The 12,688-nt window shown below is 43.3% G+C and overlaps 1 protein-coding gene across 1 annotated transcript in view; it reads left to right on the top strand.

Moving 5' to 3' along the window:
- LOC145413687 (uncharacterized) overlaps positions 1-12,688 on the top strand; it is a 247,632-nt gene that overhangs the window by 193,673 nt on the left and 41,271 nt on the right. The window contains exon 13 of the mRNA XM_080283342.1: positions 11,546-11,680. Within this exon, the coding sequence (XP_080139468.1) occupies positions 11,546-11,680 (135 nt within the window). The remainder of the gene's footprint in view (positions 1-11,545; positions 11,681-12,688) is intronic.

Genomic DNA, 12,688 nt, shown 5'->3' with positions numbered 1-12,688 from the left:
ATCATTTAAGCATAAAAACCTACGTCAGAGAAAAAGTTTTCCGCTGACTGGTGTCAATTCTGGAGGCGTCACAGTTCCTGTGCTTCCTGTCAAAAGTAATGACTTGGGGCCTGAGACAGGTGGCAGCCCAGACAGGTTGATTAGCTCTACAGCAGCTGTCAAGGGAGAAGGTAGCACACAGCAGGGCATTTAAATTGCACTCTATTTGCCCCCGTCCTGGGCGCACGTCATATTCCACTATACCAGTAGTGCTTGTGTTTACTCTTTGCACACTATTGTGATTAGATTTGGTGTTTGCAATAGGGAATTAGGTTTTTGTGAATCATTCATGGCTGTTATCAGCCGTTGGTCCAATGAAGACTGTGCTAGGCCTACCCTGTTTTTTGGCGTGTCCCAACAACTACACTCCTCTACCGTGCACCCAATGTGAGTATTCAACCACTGAACAACAGTGTCAGTGAATCAGGTGAATATAGTGTCCAAGGGGCGATTCCACAGTTGTTTTCGTTTGTTTGCTTCCTCCCCAACCACACTTATAACTACATTTTTTTCCAAAAAGTTCAGTATCCACTTTCACTACCCCTGTCAAATGGTTAGATAATTAAGATTGCTACATAGTTTAGTCACCAAAATCATCATATAATTCAGTCATAAGTCATTTACACAGTTCAGTTTCTTTTGTTTGGGTGCTTGCAAACCACTACAAACAACTGTGGAATCGGCCCCAAAAGCTCGTAAGGAAGGACATGGTGAAACGTTTAGCAGGGGGAGACGGGAAACTGCCTCATGACACGGTGCTGTTTTGAGCGGAATATTTGCCAAGGTGTTGATGAAGTCCTTGTTTTATGCTGTTATATGGTGGCTAGTGTTATTGTGCAATAGATAGGAATATGGTGCAACGAGTGTATGTGAAGAAATATTGGCAAGGGCAGGAGTCACTTATGCCTTACGGTCATGGCACGCCGTTGCCAGGAGGGGATAAAATAGAGGAGGTTTATAGGGATATTTGATTTTATCATATTGTTATATTTATTCCGTATGCATTCTGTGTGAAATAAAGCATGAGTGTTATAGTGATATGTTTATCGTATGCTTGTGTGGATGAACATAAACACTGCACCATGTCCTCGCCAGAAAATATCGTCTGCGATACCTCAGGTATCGCAGATGTGACATACAGAGCACATTCATGTACTGTTGTGGTGAAATATACTGTATGTCTCATAAAATGATGGATTTGATTATGTATATTGTGAAATAAAATCGTAAACACTGCAGCATCTTCAGGTAAGGGAAACATCATCTGCTACACCTTAGCACACAGGTAAGGGCCACATACTTGTACTTGTTGTGGTGTAATATTATGTGTGTCTCATATATTGATAGATTTGGTTACATTTTATGTGAAAGACAGTAAAAGACTGACCCAATTGCTCGTAAGAAAGAGTGCGTCTTGTACATCTGAGTTAGCACAAAGGTAGTGGCATGCAAAACGAGGTTAGGAACACGTGCATTTACGTTTTATTGGTGAAATATACTGTGTATCTCATATATTGATAGATTAGGTTACGTATTATGTGAATATAATGTGAAAGACTGACCCACATGCTCGTAAGAAAGAGAACGTCTTGTACACCTGAGCTAGCACAAAGGCAGCAAAATGCAACGTGAGATACGTAATTGTAGATGGTGTAATATACTGTGTATCTCATACAGTGATATATTTTGTTATGTGTTTATGTGAAAAGAGAGTGAAAGTGAACCATGTGATCATCTGGAAATCGTCTGGTACACCTTACCACCCAGGTAGGGGCCATGTAATTGACCTACGGAAGACATGCATTTACATTTTATTGGTGAAATATACTGTGTATCCCCCAGATTGATAGATTTGGCTATGTATTATCTGAAAATGACATGAACAACTGTCCCACATGCTCGTAATGAGGAGAGCATGTCGTACACCTGAGCTAGCACAAAGGTAGCGAAATGCAACGCAAGGTTAGGAACACGTGCATTTACATTTTTTTGTGGTGAAATATACTGTATATCCCATATACTGATAGATTTGGCTATGAATTACGTGAATATAACGTGGAACACTGACCCATGTGCTCATAAAGAAGAGTGTGTGTCATACACCTGAGCTAGCGCAAAGGTAGCAAAATGCAACACGAGGTTAGGAACATGTGCATTTACATTTTTTGTAGTGATATATACTGTGTATCTCATAAAACGTGATAGATTGGGTTATGTTTTATGTGAAAAGACTGAAAAACTGACCCACATGCTCGTAATGAAGAGTGTGTCGTACACCTGAGCTAGCACAAAGGTAGTGAAACGCAACATGACGTTAGGAACACGTGCATTTACATTTTTTTTATGGTGAAATATATTGTGTATCTCATAAAAAGTGATAGATTGGGTTATCTTTTATGTGAAAAGACAGTGAAAGACTGACTCACTGCAGCGTGTTCTTGTAAGGGAAACACCGTCTGCTACGCCTTAGTGCACAGGTAACGGCCTACAGAACACGTCCATTTACATATTAGTGGTGAAATGTACTGTGTATCTCATAAAAATAATAGATTTGGTTTTGTGTAATGTGCAAAGTGTATGAAAGAGGTAACCACGTGCTCGTGGCCCCTACCTATGTTCTAGGTCAAGTGTAGGAGACAATGTTTTTCAAAGACATACACGTATATCATGAACCTTCCATTGTGCCAGTGTTGAACAAAGTTCTTGGCTGGCTGTGAATAAAATATCTTGAACTCCTTTATTTCAGCTCACACTCGTACCACAGCATTGGACTACCACAGGGTCCTGAATCCCTTTGACAGCAATTTATTCTCCAGTTGGCTTGCAACGACAGCAGTCTTGCAGAGACAAAATGAGAGTTGGCACCACAGGAGTGGCATCAGATCCTCAATGAGATACAGTTGGAGGGTAACACTGAGATCGACCATTCTGGGGTGGAGGAGGTTGAGCTGCCACGATGTGGTCAGCAAGTGGAGCTTCCCTGCCGCCTTCCATCGCAGATGACCACACCACCATCATTGGCCGGCTTCACCAGAGAACCCTCCCCACCTCTAGGACCTGCCGGTTCCACCGCTCTCTTTGTTGGCTCCCAATCTCCAGGCCCCTCTGCCCCCCTAGGCGAGCCAGTGTCACCGGAAGCCGGGTCATCGTTCGTTGTTATGGCCCCTCCACCCACACCTGCTGTGCAGGATGCTACAGTGACATCCTCGCTGTCCAGACCAAGGAGACTGATGTCCCCAGGGCCCTCTGTCTCGTCCTCACCCTCATCCGAGGCGTCCCCTCCCAGACAAGGGCGCTGTGGTCCACTGCCTGGTCACGGGGGACATCCAAGGGGTCGGAGGGCAGGCCGAAGGATGTCTACAGGCCGACCCACTGCCACCACCGTTGAAGAGGATCCTGGGTGGAGCAGTGGCCTGTTCACACCGAACCACGAGTCGTTCACTGGCTCCCCAGGGATCAAGGTGGATATTCCAAGAACTCCCCTGCAGTTATTCCAGCTCTTTTTCACACGGGAGTTGTTGTCATACTCACCATGGAAACCAACTGGTATGCCACATTCCTGGGGACTCAGCTGGATGCCTGGTTCTCCTGCAATGAAGAGGAGATGGCCAAGTTCCTGGGGTTATACCTTTTCATGGGGGTCGTGCACATGGCGACCATCAGGCACTACTGGCAGAGCTCCGAGCTGCATGACTACCCTAGGGTCCAGTGGGCGATGAGTGGAAGGCACTTCACCGCCATCCTTAAGAACTTCCACATCTTCAACTCGCTTGCCATTCCCCGAGACAACCAAGATCGGCTCATCCGCATTTACACGGTCATGGAGTACCTCCTTCTGTGGTTCCAGTCAGCGTACCAACCCAAGGAGCAGCTCAGCCTGGAAAAGGGCTCTCTGGGGTGGAAGGGCCAGCTGTCTTTCCACGTCTACAACTCCCAGAAGCCCACCAAGTATGTCATCAAGTTGTATATGTTGGCTGACTTGTCCTCGGGCTACATCTGGAACCTCGAGGTCTACATGGGGGTGCAGCGTACCCTCGAGAACACCGTGTGGGGCCTCGTGGAACAGTTGAAGGACCAGGGCTATAAGTTGTTCATGGACAACTATTACAATTCTGTAGCCCTGTGCGAACGACTCTTCACTGCAGGCTTTTACATGTGTGGGACCCTACAGCTCCCTAGAGGAGCACCACCCCAGCTGCAGGCCATTGCCAGGGATAAGAGCCTGCTCAAGGGGGGCATGGCGTACATGCACAAGGACATTGTGCTAGTCCTGCTATGAAAGGACAAGCACATTGTGAACATGGCGTCCACCTTCTATACTGCGGACACCATTCCAAAGAGGGTTCGAGGAAAGGTGCGGGATCATGATGGGCGGACAACCTACGTGGAGAAGGTTGTTAACAAGCCCATCGTTGTGGAGGAATACAACAGGTACATAGGTGGGGTTGACCATTTCAATCAGATGGTCCAGTTCTACCCGATCCAACGGCAAACTGTCAAGTGGACGAAGATCACATTCCACTTCGTCCAAATGGCACTGTTCAACGCGTTCGCCTTGTACAAAAAGTACAGACTTGCACATGTAACTCTCTTGAATTTGTGGAGCAGATCATCTACGATCTTATGTATTTCTATGAAGAGGACTGGACACGTACTCCACCAGGACCCAGACCTACCTACCCGGCAGCCAGCACCAGCAACACCCAGCACCAACAGGCACAACCACCAGTGCCAGGATGGGCCTAGCCATCACCAGCACCAGCACAGCCTGCAGAACACCCCACACCAGCACCACCTGCAGCAGGGCCACCACAGGTGCCACTGTCACCACCAGCACCACCTGCAGGAGGCCCATCAGGGGTGCCAGCACCGCCACCACCTCCAGTTGCTGGTCCGTCGGGAGAACCCATGCCTGGGCCTGCAGCCCCCACATGACAGGACCGCAGAGCACGAGGGTATCCAAGCAAGCTTCGCCGGGTGATTGACGATGATGTTAGGTTGGATCACACTCTGGGCCACCACCGGGTGAGGATCGCCAACAAGAAGAGGCTCAGGTGTACCTTGTGCTGCAGGTTGGGCATGAGGAAGGACAAAAGGAACATGTGTCCTGTATGTGATGTGCCGCTTTGCATGGGTGATTGTTTTGAGTGGTACCATACCGAGCAATACCTTCACTATTGGAGCACACACACACACACACACACACACACACACACAGTACAAAACTCACATCCCAACCGATTTGGTTCTGCAGGAAGATCATCACCACTGGAGAAGAACTTTATATTCTTTTTTTATTTATCTATTTACCTCTATTTATATCAGTATATTTACACATACATATATATTGTTATTTACCTCAACACAAATGACAGGGAAATAAGTACAGCTTCAGTTTCAGTTGCTAGCAACAGGTTTAGTGTTCATGTGTGGTTTCTGAGAGGACTAAAAAGAAAACAGAAGTGATTATATAAAATAGTTGTTGATATAAAACCAAAGAAAGCGTAGCTAGCAAGCATAAAAGAGTTAGCGCGCTGTGGGAAAAAAACGTAAGTGAGCGCGGCTAATGGCGGGTCAGCGCGTGGGAAAATACACCGTAGTGTTTTGCATTTTTCTCTAAAACAATGAGGTCTAGGATCACCGTTATTGGCTCAAATAACAGCGATTGCAATTCTGCATAAGATGATAAAATAAAAACATAACAGTGCTGAGAAAAGTTCTTTGCCAAAGCTCCCAGAATAAGAAATTTGTTGTCTGTCGGAAATGTGTTTTACTTTTTCACTCATTACTCGAACACCATACCTCGTATCATACTGGGACCCTGTCCCATTCGAAAGCTAATAAAATTCTCTTTTAACTGATAGGATAACATGTAGAGATTGATTAGTAAACGTTCGACTTATGATGTTGGGAAGTGAAATCTATGAACCCGAATATTTATTCTGAGGGCCCTAATGTATGTATAGTGTGTGTTTTTTTTTTTCTTATCGTGTAGAACAAACACCGACGAATAGGAATATGTGGGTTTTGTGGCAAAATAAATATGTTTGGGTGGTGAAAAAAAGCCGAGGATACACATTTTTGGAGTGTGCGGCAGCCGGGGGGGGTGAAGGGAGAAAAGCCCGCGCATCACGGCACAGAAAACTTATGAAATTTATCGACAGGGAACAGTTTAAGGGGTTAACTGGCACAGGTGCAGACAGTGTAGTGACATTCTGTTCTTGTGTGGCCAGGCAGTGCTCAGAGTGGGTATTATAGATTGGAGCAACAGCATTTGGCTGGATGGCCAAAGCACCAGCACTTTTGACATTGGTGTGATGGGGGAATGTATTCTTGGACTGGCAGGTGCTCAACTCCAATGTGTATATGAGATGGAGGGTTTTATTCATGAAGGGCAATTTTGGCAATGTTGATATGGTGTCTGTGGTTATCTCGGAGGTCACGACTGATGCATGTAACATGGACAACATCTATGTCGTGAGCTGTAGGGACAGGGTGTATAAGAGCGGAACAGGTGATAAATTCCATATCATCAATTATAATATGGTCTTCTGGATTTCGGACAGTGCCAGTGTGAGTGTTTAGGTTGGTGTTGCATGAGATAGGAATGGAGTTTCCTTCTAGGTCATTTAGTGATTTCATAGCTTTGGACTGATCTCCATTGTTGACTGTGACATGTCTGGAACGGTCAGGGCGAGTGTGGAAAGAAATATTGCCATCATGGTTTAGTAGACATAACTGGAACGTAGTGTGTTATTTGCATAAGGTGCTGTTGCCGGTGTGTTGCAGTATCCAGTCCACTCTTTTGGTTTAGAGATAGAAGACAGAGAGGGGACAAATTTTACGGATATAGTGGAGGGGCGTGAGTTAGAGGGGTATAAAACTGAAGTGGTACAAAAAGAATAAGTAGGAATGGCTTGGTATTAGGAGGAAGGGGTATTACCCAGGGGGCAAGTAGGGTTCAGCAGTCATAATATAGTTATAAAAGATTGTGGCATATGATTTTAATCCTTAGACCACCAGGAATAATATCCAGATGCACAACCTTGGAAACCAACTCCTGTAAACTGGGAATCCATGATGGCATCCGAGATGGCTGCCATATCCATAAATGTGTTTAAGTTGGTCATAATTTGCAGTAATTTCAAGTGTAATACAGGTTTTCTAGGTTTTTTAGGAATGAAATTTATTTTTGATAATTTCAAAGTAATTTGACATACCTTCACATATAAGGTCAACTACTGTAAGCTTGAAATCCAAGATGGCTGCCATATTTATAAATGTTCATAAGTATGTCATACGTTACACCAATATCAGTGTAAAAAAAGTTTTCTAGCGCTTGTAGGGACAAGGAATTCATTTATGATAATTTCTGAGTAATTTGACATACCTTTACCTGTAATTGCCCTCCATCAATGGAGGAGGCGGTGGCTCAGTCGGTAGAGGGATGGCCTGTAGTCCTTCTGGACCCAGATTCAAATCCCCGCTGGGACAGGGAACAGTTTAAGGATTTGAATTTCATTAAATCAAACTTTGCTGATCTACCAGAAGACCCGCCGACATGTTGTAAAAATACCCACACTAATACCAATACACCAGTCCTGTATGAGACAGCCCTAGCATGTATTCAATATGGACGGTGGGTGTTGGCGCCGAAGTGGTTACATGTAGAGGTGTAGGGTATGTAGGAGGACTACTGGACCTTGGTAGCAGGCTGTGAAGCCTATGCCCAGAGTTGGACACATAAAAAAAAAAAAAAAATCCTTATTTAATGAGGATGGCACAATGCAAGCAAGTGGAACAAAATCATGTCTTGTGAAAGCTATAAAGGAGGATACAATAATCGTTTGAAAGATGAAAAGTTCTTTGTCATTGCACTGTGATACAAACAAGTAATTCTCGGGGGAGTCCCAGCTAACGCAGTGGCTGTTCACTGGTGACTTGATTGCTACAGAAGTCCAAGTATAAACGAAACAAGAAGACAGGTGAGGGCTCGTAGGCCAGAAACAGTAAAAATATTTGAAGTGTCAGACCAACACAAGGCACCATATCCTTCAGAGTTCTTTGCCTGTTCTACAAACAAAGCGCAGTTACTTGCCTACTTGTGTGATAAATGGTGTCAACTCCAGTCCTCATGTTCTGGTAACATGAAAATTTATCTGGGTGGTGGTTAAATTGAAGAAACAACTTCAGTTACGTTGCAATGTTGAAATGTAACTGCAGTCCCTGCCCTTGAATCAACACACGGTGAGGCAGACCCTTGTATTATTTTGCATGCCCTGCACTGTTTCCAAGGAGGCAGAGTTGATCAGGTTATTGTTCATTCAAGTTATACATGTTATTTTCCTCTGTCTGTAGCATGCATCCACAATGTTGAAAGATCTTCCTGAACTTCGGGTAAAGACAGCAACAGACAATTTCCTTCCCATACATGACATTGCCAAAACACTGCAACCACACAGATGCCTCTCACTTGCAGTTGTTCACAGTTTAAGTGGCACAGATACCATCAGTAGTCCCTTTTTTACCGTCAAAAAAGGATGTTTAGCTGCAAATAATAAAATTCACCTGGATGTTTTGGAAGACATTGGCAGTGACAGTAATGCTATCATAACCGAAAATATTATCAGTGAGGCTAGGAAGTTACTTGTTACCTCTACACAAAGAATGACGAGATGTCAGATGCTTCTTTGAGTGAGATTTGCACTCAGCAATTTTCTGCCAATAAGACCACACTTGTCAAGCTCCCTCCTCTTATTGAGGATGTTTTTATGCACCATTTGAAACGTTATGCCTTAGCAACAATCACTGACAAAACAGCACACACTGCAAAGCCTTGCATTCCTTCGCTTGACGAATAATTACGGATGGAGAGTAAAGCAAGCAGAACTTGTGCCAGTTCCAGTGACTGTAGAATTGTGGCCACCTGAGATGTTTACATCACTTTCTTGTGGTTGCAGAAAAGTTTAAGAAACTGTTCATTTGCCAAACGGAATGTTCCATGTTACCATGTCTGCAGATGCCGTGGATCTCCAGAGAGATTTTCCAGAGTTCAGTGCCTCCAAGAAATTGAGAATAACCCTGATTCTGACTAGATTTTCAATGAATATTGTATTTCCTTTTTCCCAGTTTGAACAATATTAGCTCTGTATTGGACTAAATCTCAGTATTAGTTACTTTAGTGGTTATAACGGTTGTGTTATATCTCATTCACAAAACTGTTTTATGGTGTAAGGATGAAATATTTAACTACCAGAATATTATGAAGGATGATATAAGAAATATTCTTGACATGTACACTTATTAACATTTTTCTGATGTGTGTTGTTTATACACCCGGTAATTGTATTTTTGTCAAATTTCTAATTCATTATAAGTATTTATACATACTGAAGTGAAGAAAATGTGTTGTTCATTTTTAAAAATTATTAAATTTAAAAAATATTTTCAAGTTTTGAACATAATTTTTTTTTAAATGTTGTAGACAAATAATATGACACAAATGTCCTTAAAACATGAAGAAATATTATGATATACAATTTATTCCACAAAATATTATCATACAGTAAAATAGAATCGGCAGCCACCTTAGAAGCCATCTCGAATTCCCAGCTTACAGCAGTTGGTTTCCAATGTTGTGCACCTGGATGCTGTTCCTGATGGTCCAAGGATTAAAATGGTATGCTACAACCTTTTCTAACATCCCATAACTGGTTGATCAGAAAAAATGGCTTTCTCTCCTTGGATATACAGAATAGGGAGTGTGTGTGAGGTGAGTACGGTTCGAGAATGACGATATTAGATGAGACATTAGGGGAGAGGTTGAGGCTAAAGCTGGGAAGGAGGCTGGTAGAGTGTCTTTCGTTTTTTATACCTGAGATAGACAGTTAACCAAGGAAGGGATCATGGCGAGGATGAGAAGGTCGTCAGCATGTGTCGTGTCAGCAGAGCCAGTGGAAGGGGGTGATTTTTTAATACTACATATTAAGAAAAATAATTCACTTCCCCTCCCCCCCCCACCCACCATCCCACCATGGAGCACAACATTGGGAGGCTGAATGTTGGGGCTCGATGGCATCCAACAGCCTCAGAGGTGGTGAGGGATGTATACGTAGCCGCAGGACTAATGCAACGCCCACTGGAGATCAACCGCTTGACCCTAACCAAGTCATGACCAGCCAATTGATGCAGGGTGGCCGCACTGCACCACTCGACTTACCCAAGCCCCCCACCAAAGAAGTGTACTGTTCACTGAGGGGAACAACACCCCTCTCCCCACTGCAGCTGACTCAACTCCCAGATGAAAGGGAGCAGGGAAGATACGGGACGCCACGGACGGCAAACACAGGGGAAGCAAAACCCCTCTCCTGGGAGGTATGGAGAAGGATGACCTACATCAAAGTTAGGCCTCCACCAGTGATACAGTGGGGGAATATAGAGGAAGTACAGCAATTAGTGAATGAAAAGTAAAGAGGGATAGAGAGGCAAGCCATGCAAAACTGGTTGAGCTAGGGCCGCCTAAGGCCCAAGGCAGGGTCCTGGAAATATTAAAGAGCTCCCCCGTCTACACTGAGCCCCAATCTCTATCTCCAATGCCCTCCCACGATGGCAAGGCGCATGGGATTGTGGGGATCTTCAGCATGAGCAGCTTCTAAATTTAACAATATCCAACTCATTGTCTCGGGATTTATCTCGGGATTAGGAAATATCATATTACAGTACATTCTCATCTAAAATCTGCTTCCAAGAGATTAGGTGTGCTGAGCCGACTCTGTGTTTTCTTTACCTCTATGCAGTTGTTAACTTCATACAGGGGTTTTATTCGCCCCTGTGTAGAGTGCAACTCTCATGTGTGTGGGGGGGGCGCCCCACATACAGCTCTTCTCAACAAGATGGAGTCAAAGGCTTTTCATCTCATTAACTTTCCTTTTCTTACTGGCTCCCTTCAGCCTCTGTCTCTTCACTGCATTATTGCTTTTGTATCTCTTTTATCACTACTTCCATTGTCACTGCTCCTCTGAACTGTCTGTGTGCATCCCTTCACCACGACAATGGGCGAATAGCACCGATCTAGCAGCAAACTCTCATCCATTTTCTATCCAATTCCCTAATACAAGTGTTAACCATTACTCCTAGTCCTTCATGTGTGCAACAGGTCAGTTCTGGAACTGTCTTCCTGCACCTGTATTTCCTACTGCCTCCGACCAGTCTTTTAAATATAATGTGTCCAGCCATCTCTATACGAACAGATACTGAAGTTGGCTCTCTGTTATTTTATTTTATCATGGAGGGAAAATTTTGCGGCCTTCTATCCTTTGGTTCTTTACATATATATATATATATATATATATATATATATATATATATATATATATATATATATATATATATATTTATATATATATTTATACAGTATGTAGTTATTTATAGATATTTACACAATTTATGCAAACCAAAAAATCCGATTGACTGATGTAAGTGGTGTAAATCTGTGTAACCATCACAGCGTGAATGCTACGAGAACGAGTTTACCTGCGAAGGTAACGGTAAATGCATCAGGCGTTGGTTCCTGTGCGACGGTGATGATGACTGTGGCGATGGTAGCGACGAAAGGGACTGTCCCACAACCTCACGTCCTACGGTAAAGGATATATGATCAGTTTTCTGTTAGACTAAACCAAGCAGGTATAGCTTAGCTGATGTTATGTTGGAATAAGTTAGGTAAGTTTAGACGAGGTGAGGGTAGTATAGGTTAGTTCAGGCTATGTGTAGCTAGAGTTTGTTAGATTACGTTAGAGTAAGTTAAGTTAGTTTATGTTGTGTTTGGTTACAGTGGAGTAATTTAGGTCTGGTTATGGTGTGATGAGTACCATTAACTGAAGTTACATTGGCTAAGATAAATTTATTAGAGTTAGGTATGCTTATATTGCTTGATTTGGTTAAGAAATTAAGTTAGATCAGCTGTAGATATGTAGTAATACTTTGGATTAGTTTAAATTTGGTTTGTAGAAGAAAGATCTCGTTACGTTAGGTGTACTTATGTTATGGTAGGTTTACAGTTAGTGGAAGGGGTTAAGATTAATTAAGTTAGATTAAGTGTGGATACTGCATGGTTCAATAGGTAGGTATGACTTGATGACGTTAGGTGAGGTTAGTAATCGCTTACCTTTATCAAGGCTCGGCAGTAAAATTTTTGCCGGTGTGTGTGTGTGTGTGTGTGTGTGTGTGTGTGTGTGTGTGTTGCGAAAATATCTCGAAAAGTTGTTGCCGAATTTTTGCCAAACATTCAGGAAATAACAGCCATGTGTATGTGCAGAAGCCTAATATTTTTGGTGATGATTTGGTTAAAGACGGCTGAATACCAGTAGCCATATTGTTTAAAGACATTTTGTGTGTGTGTGTGTGTGTGTGTGTGTGTGTGTGTGTGTGTGTGTGTGTGTGTGTGTGTGTGTGTGTGTGTGTGTGTGTGTGTGTGTGTGTGTGTGTGTGTGTGTGTGTGTGTGTGTGAAACGCGGTGACTGAATTCCGTTGAGTTTTGCTTCTTTCATTTGTATTGGTAGTACCTTGTACTTTATCCAAGAACATAATAATTTTGGTGGGGGATTAGCATTCAGCCCCCGAATGTTTTTGTTTCACATACAATTGGTTA

Source organism: Coenobita brevimanus, chromosome 97 (assembly GCF_032717465.1).
Source record: "Coenobita brevimanus isolate Jiangsu-jjx chromosome 97, ASM3271746v2, whole genome shotgun sequence".
Taxonomy (NCBI): domain Eukaryota; kingdom Metazoa; phylum Arthropoda; class Malacostraca; order Decapoda; family Coenobitidae; genus Coenobita; species Coenobita brevimanus.
This window is presented reverse-complemented; position numbering and strand designations above follow the sequence as displayed.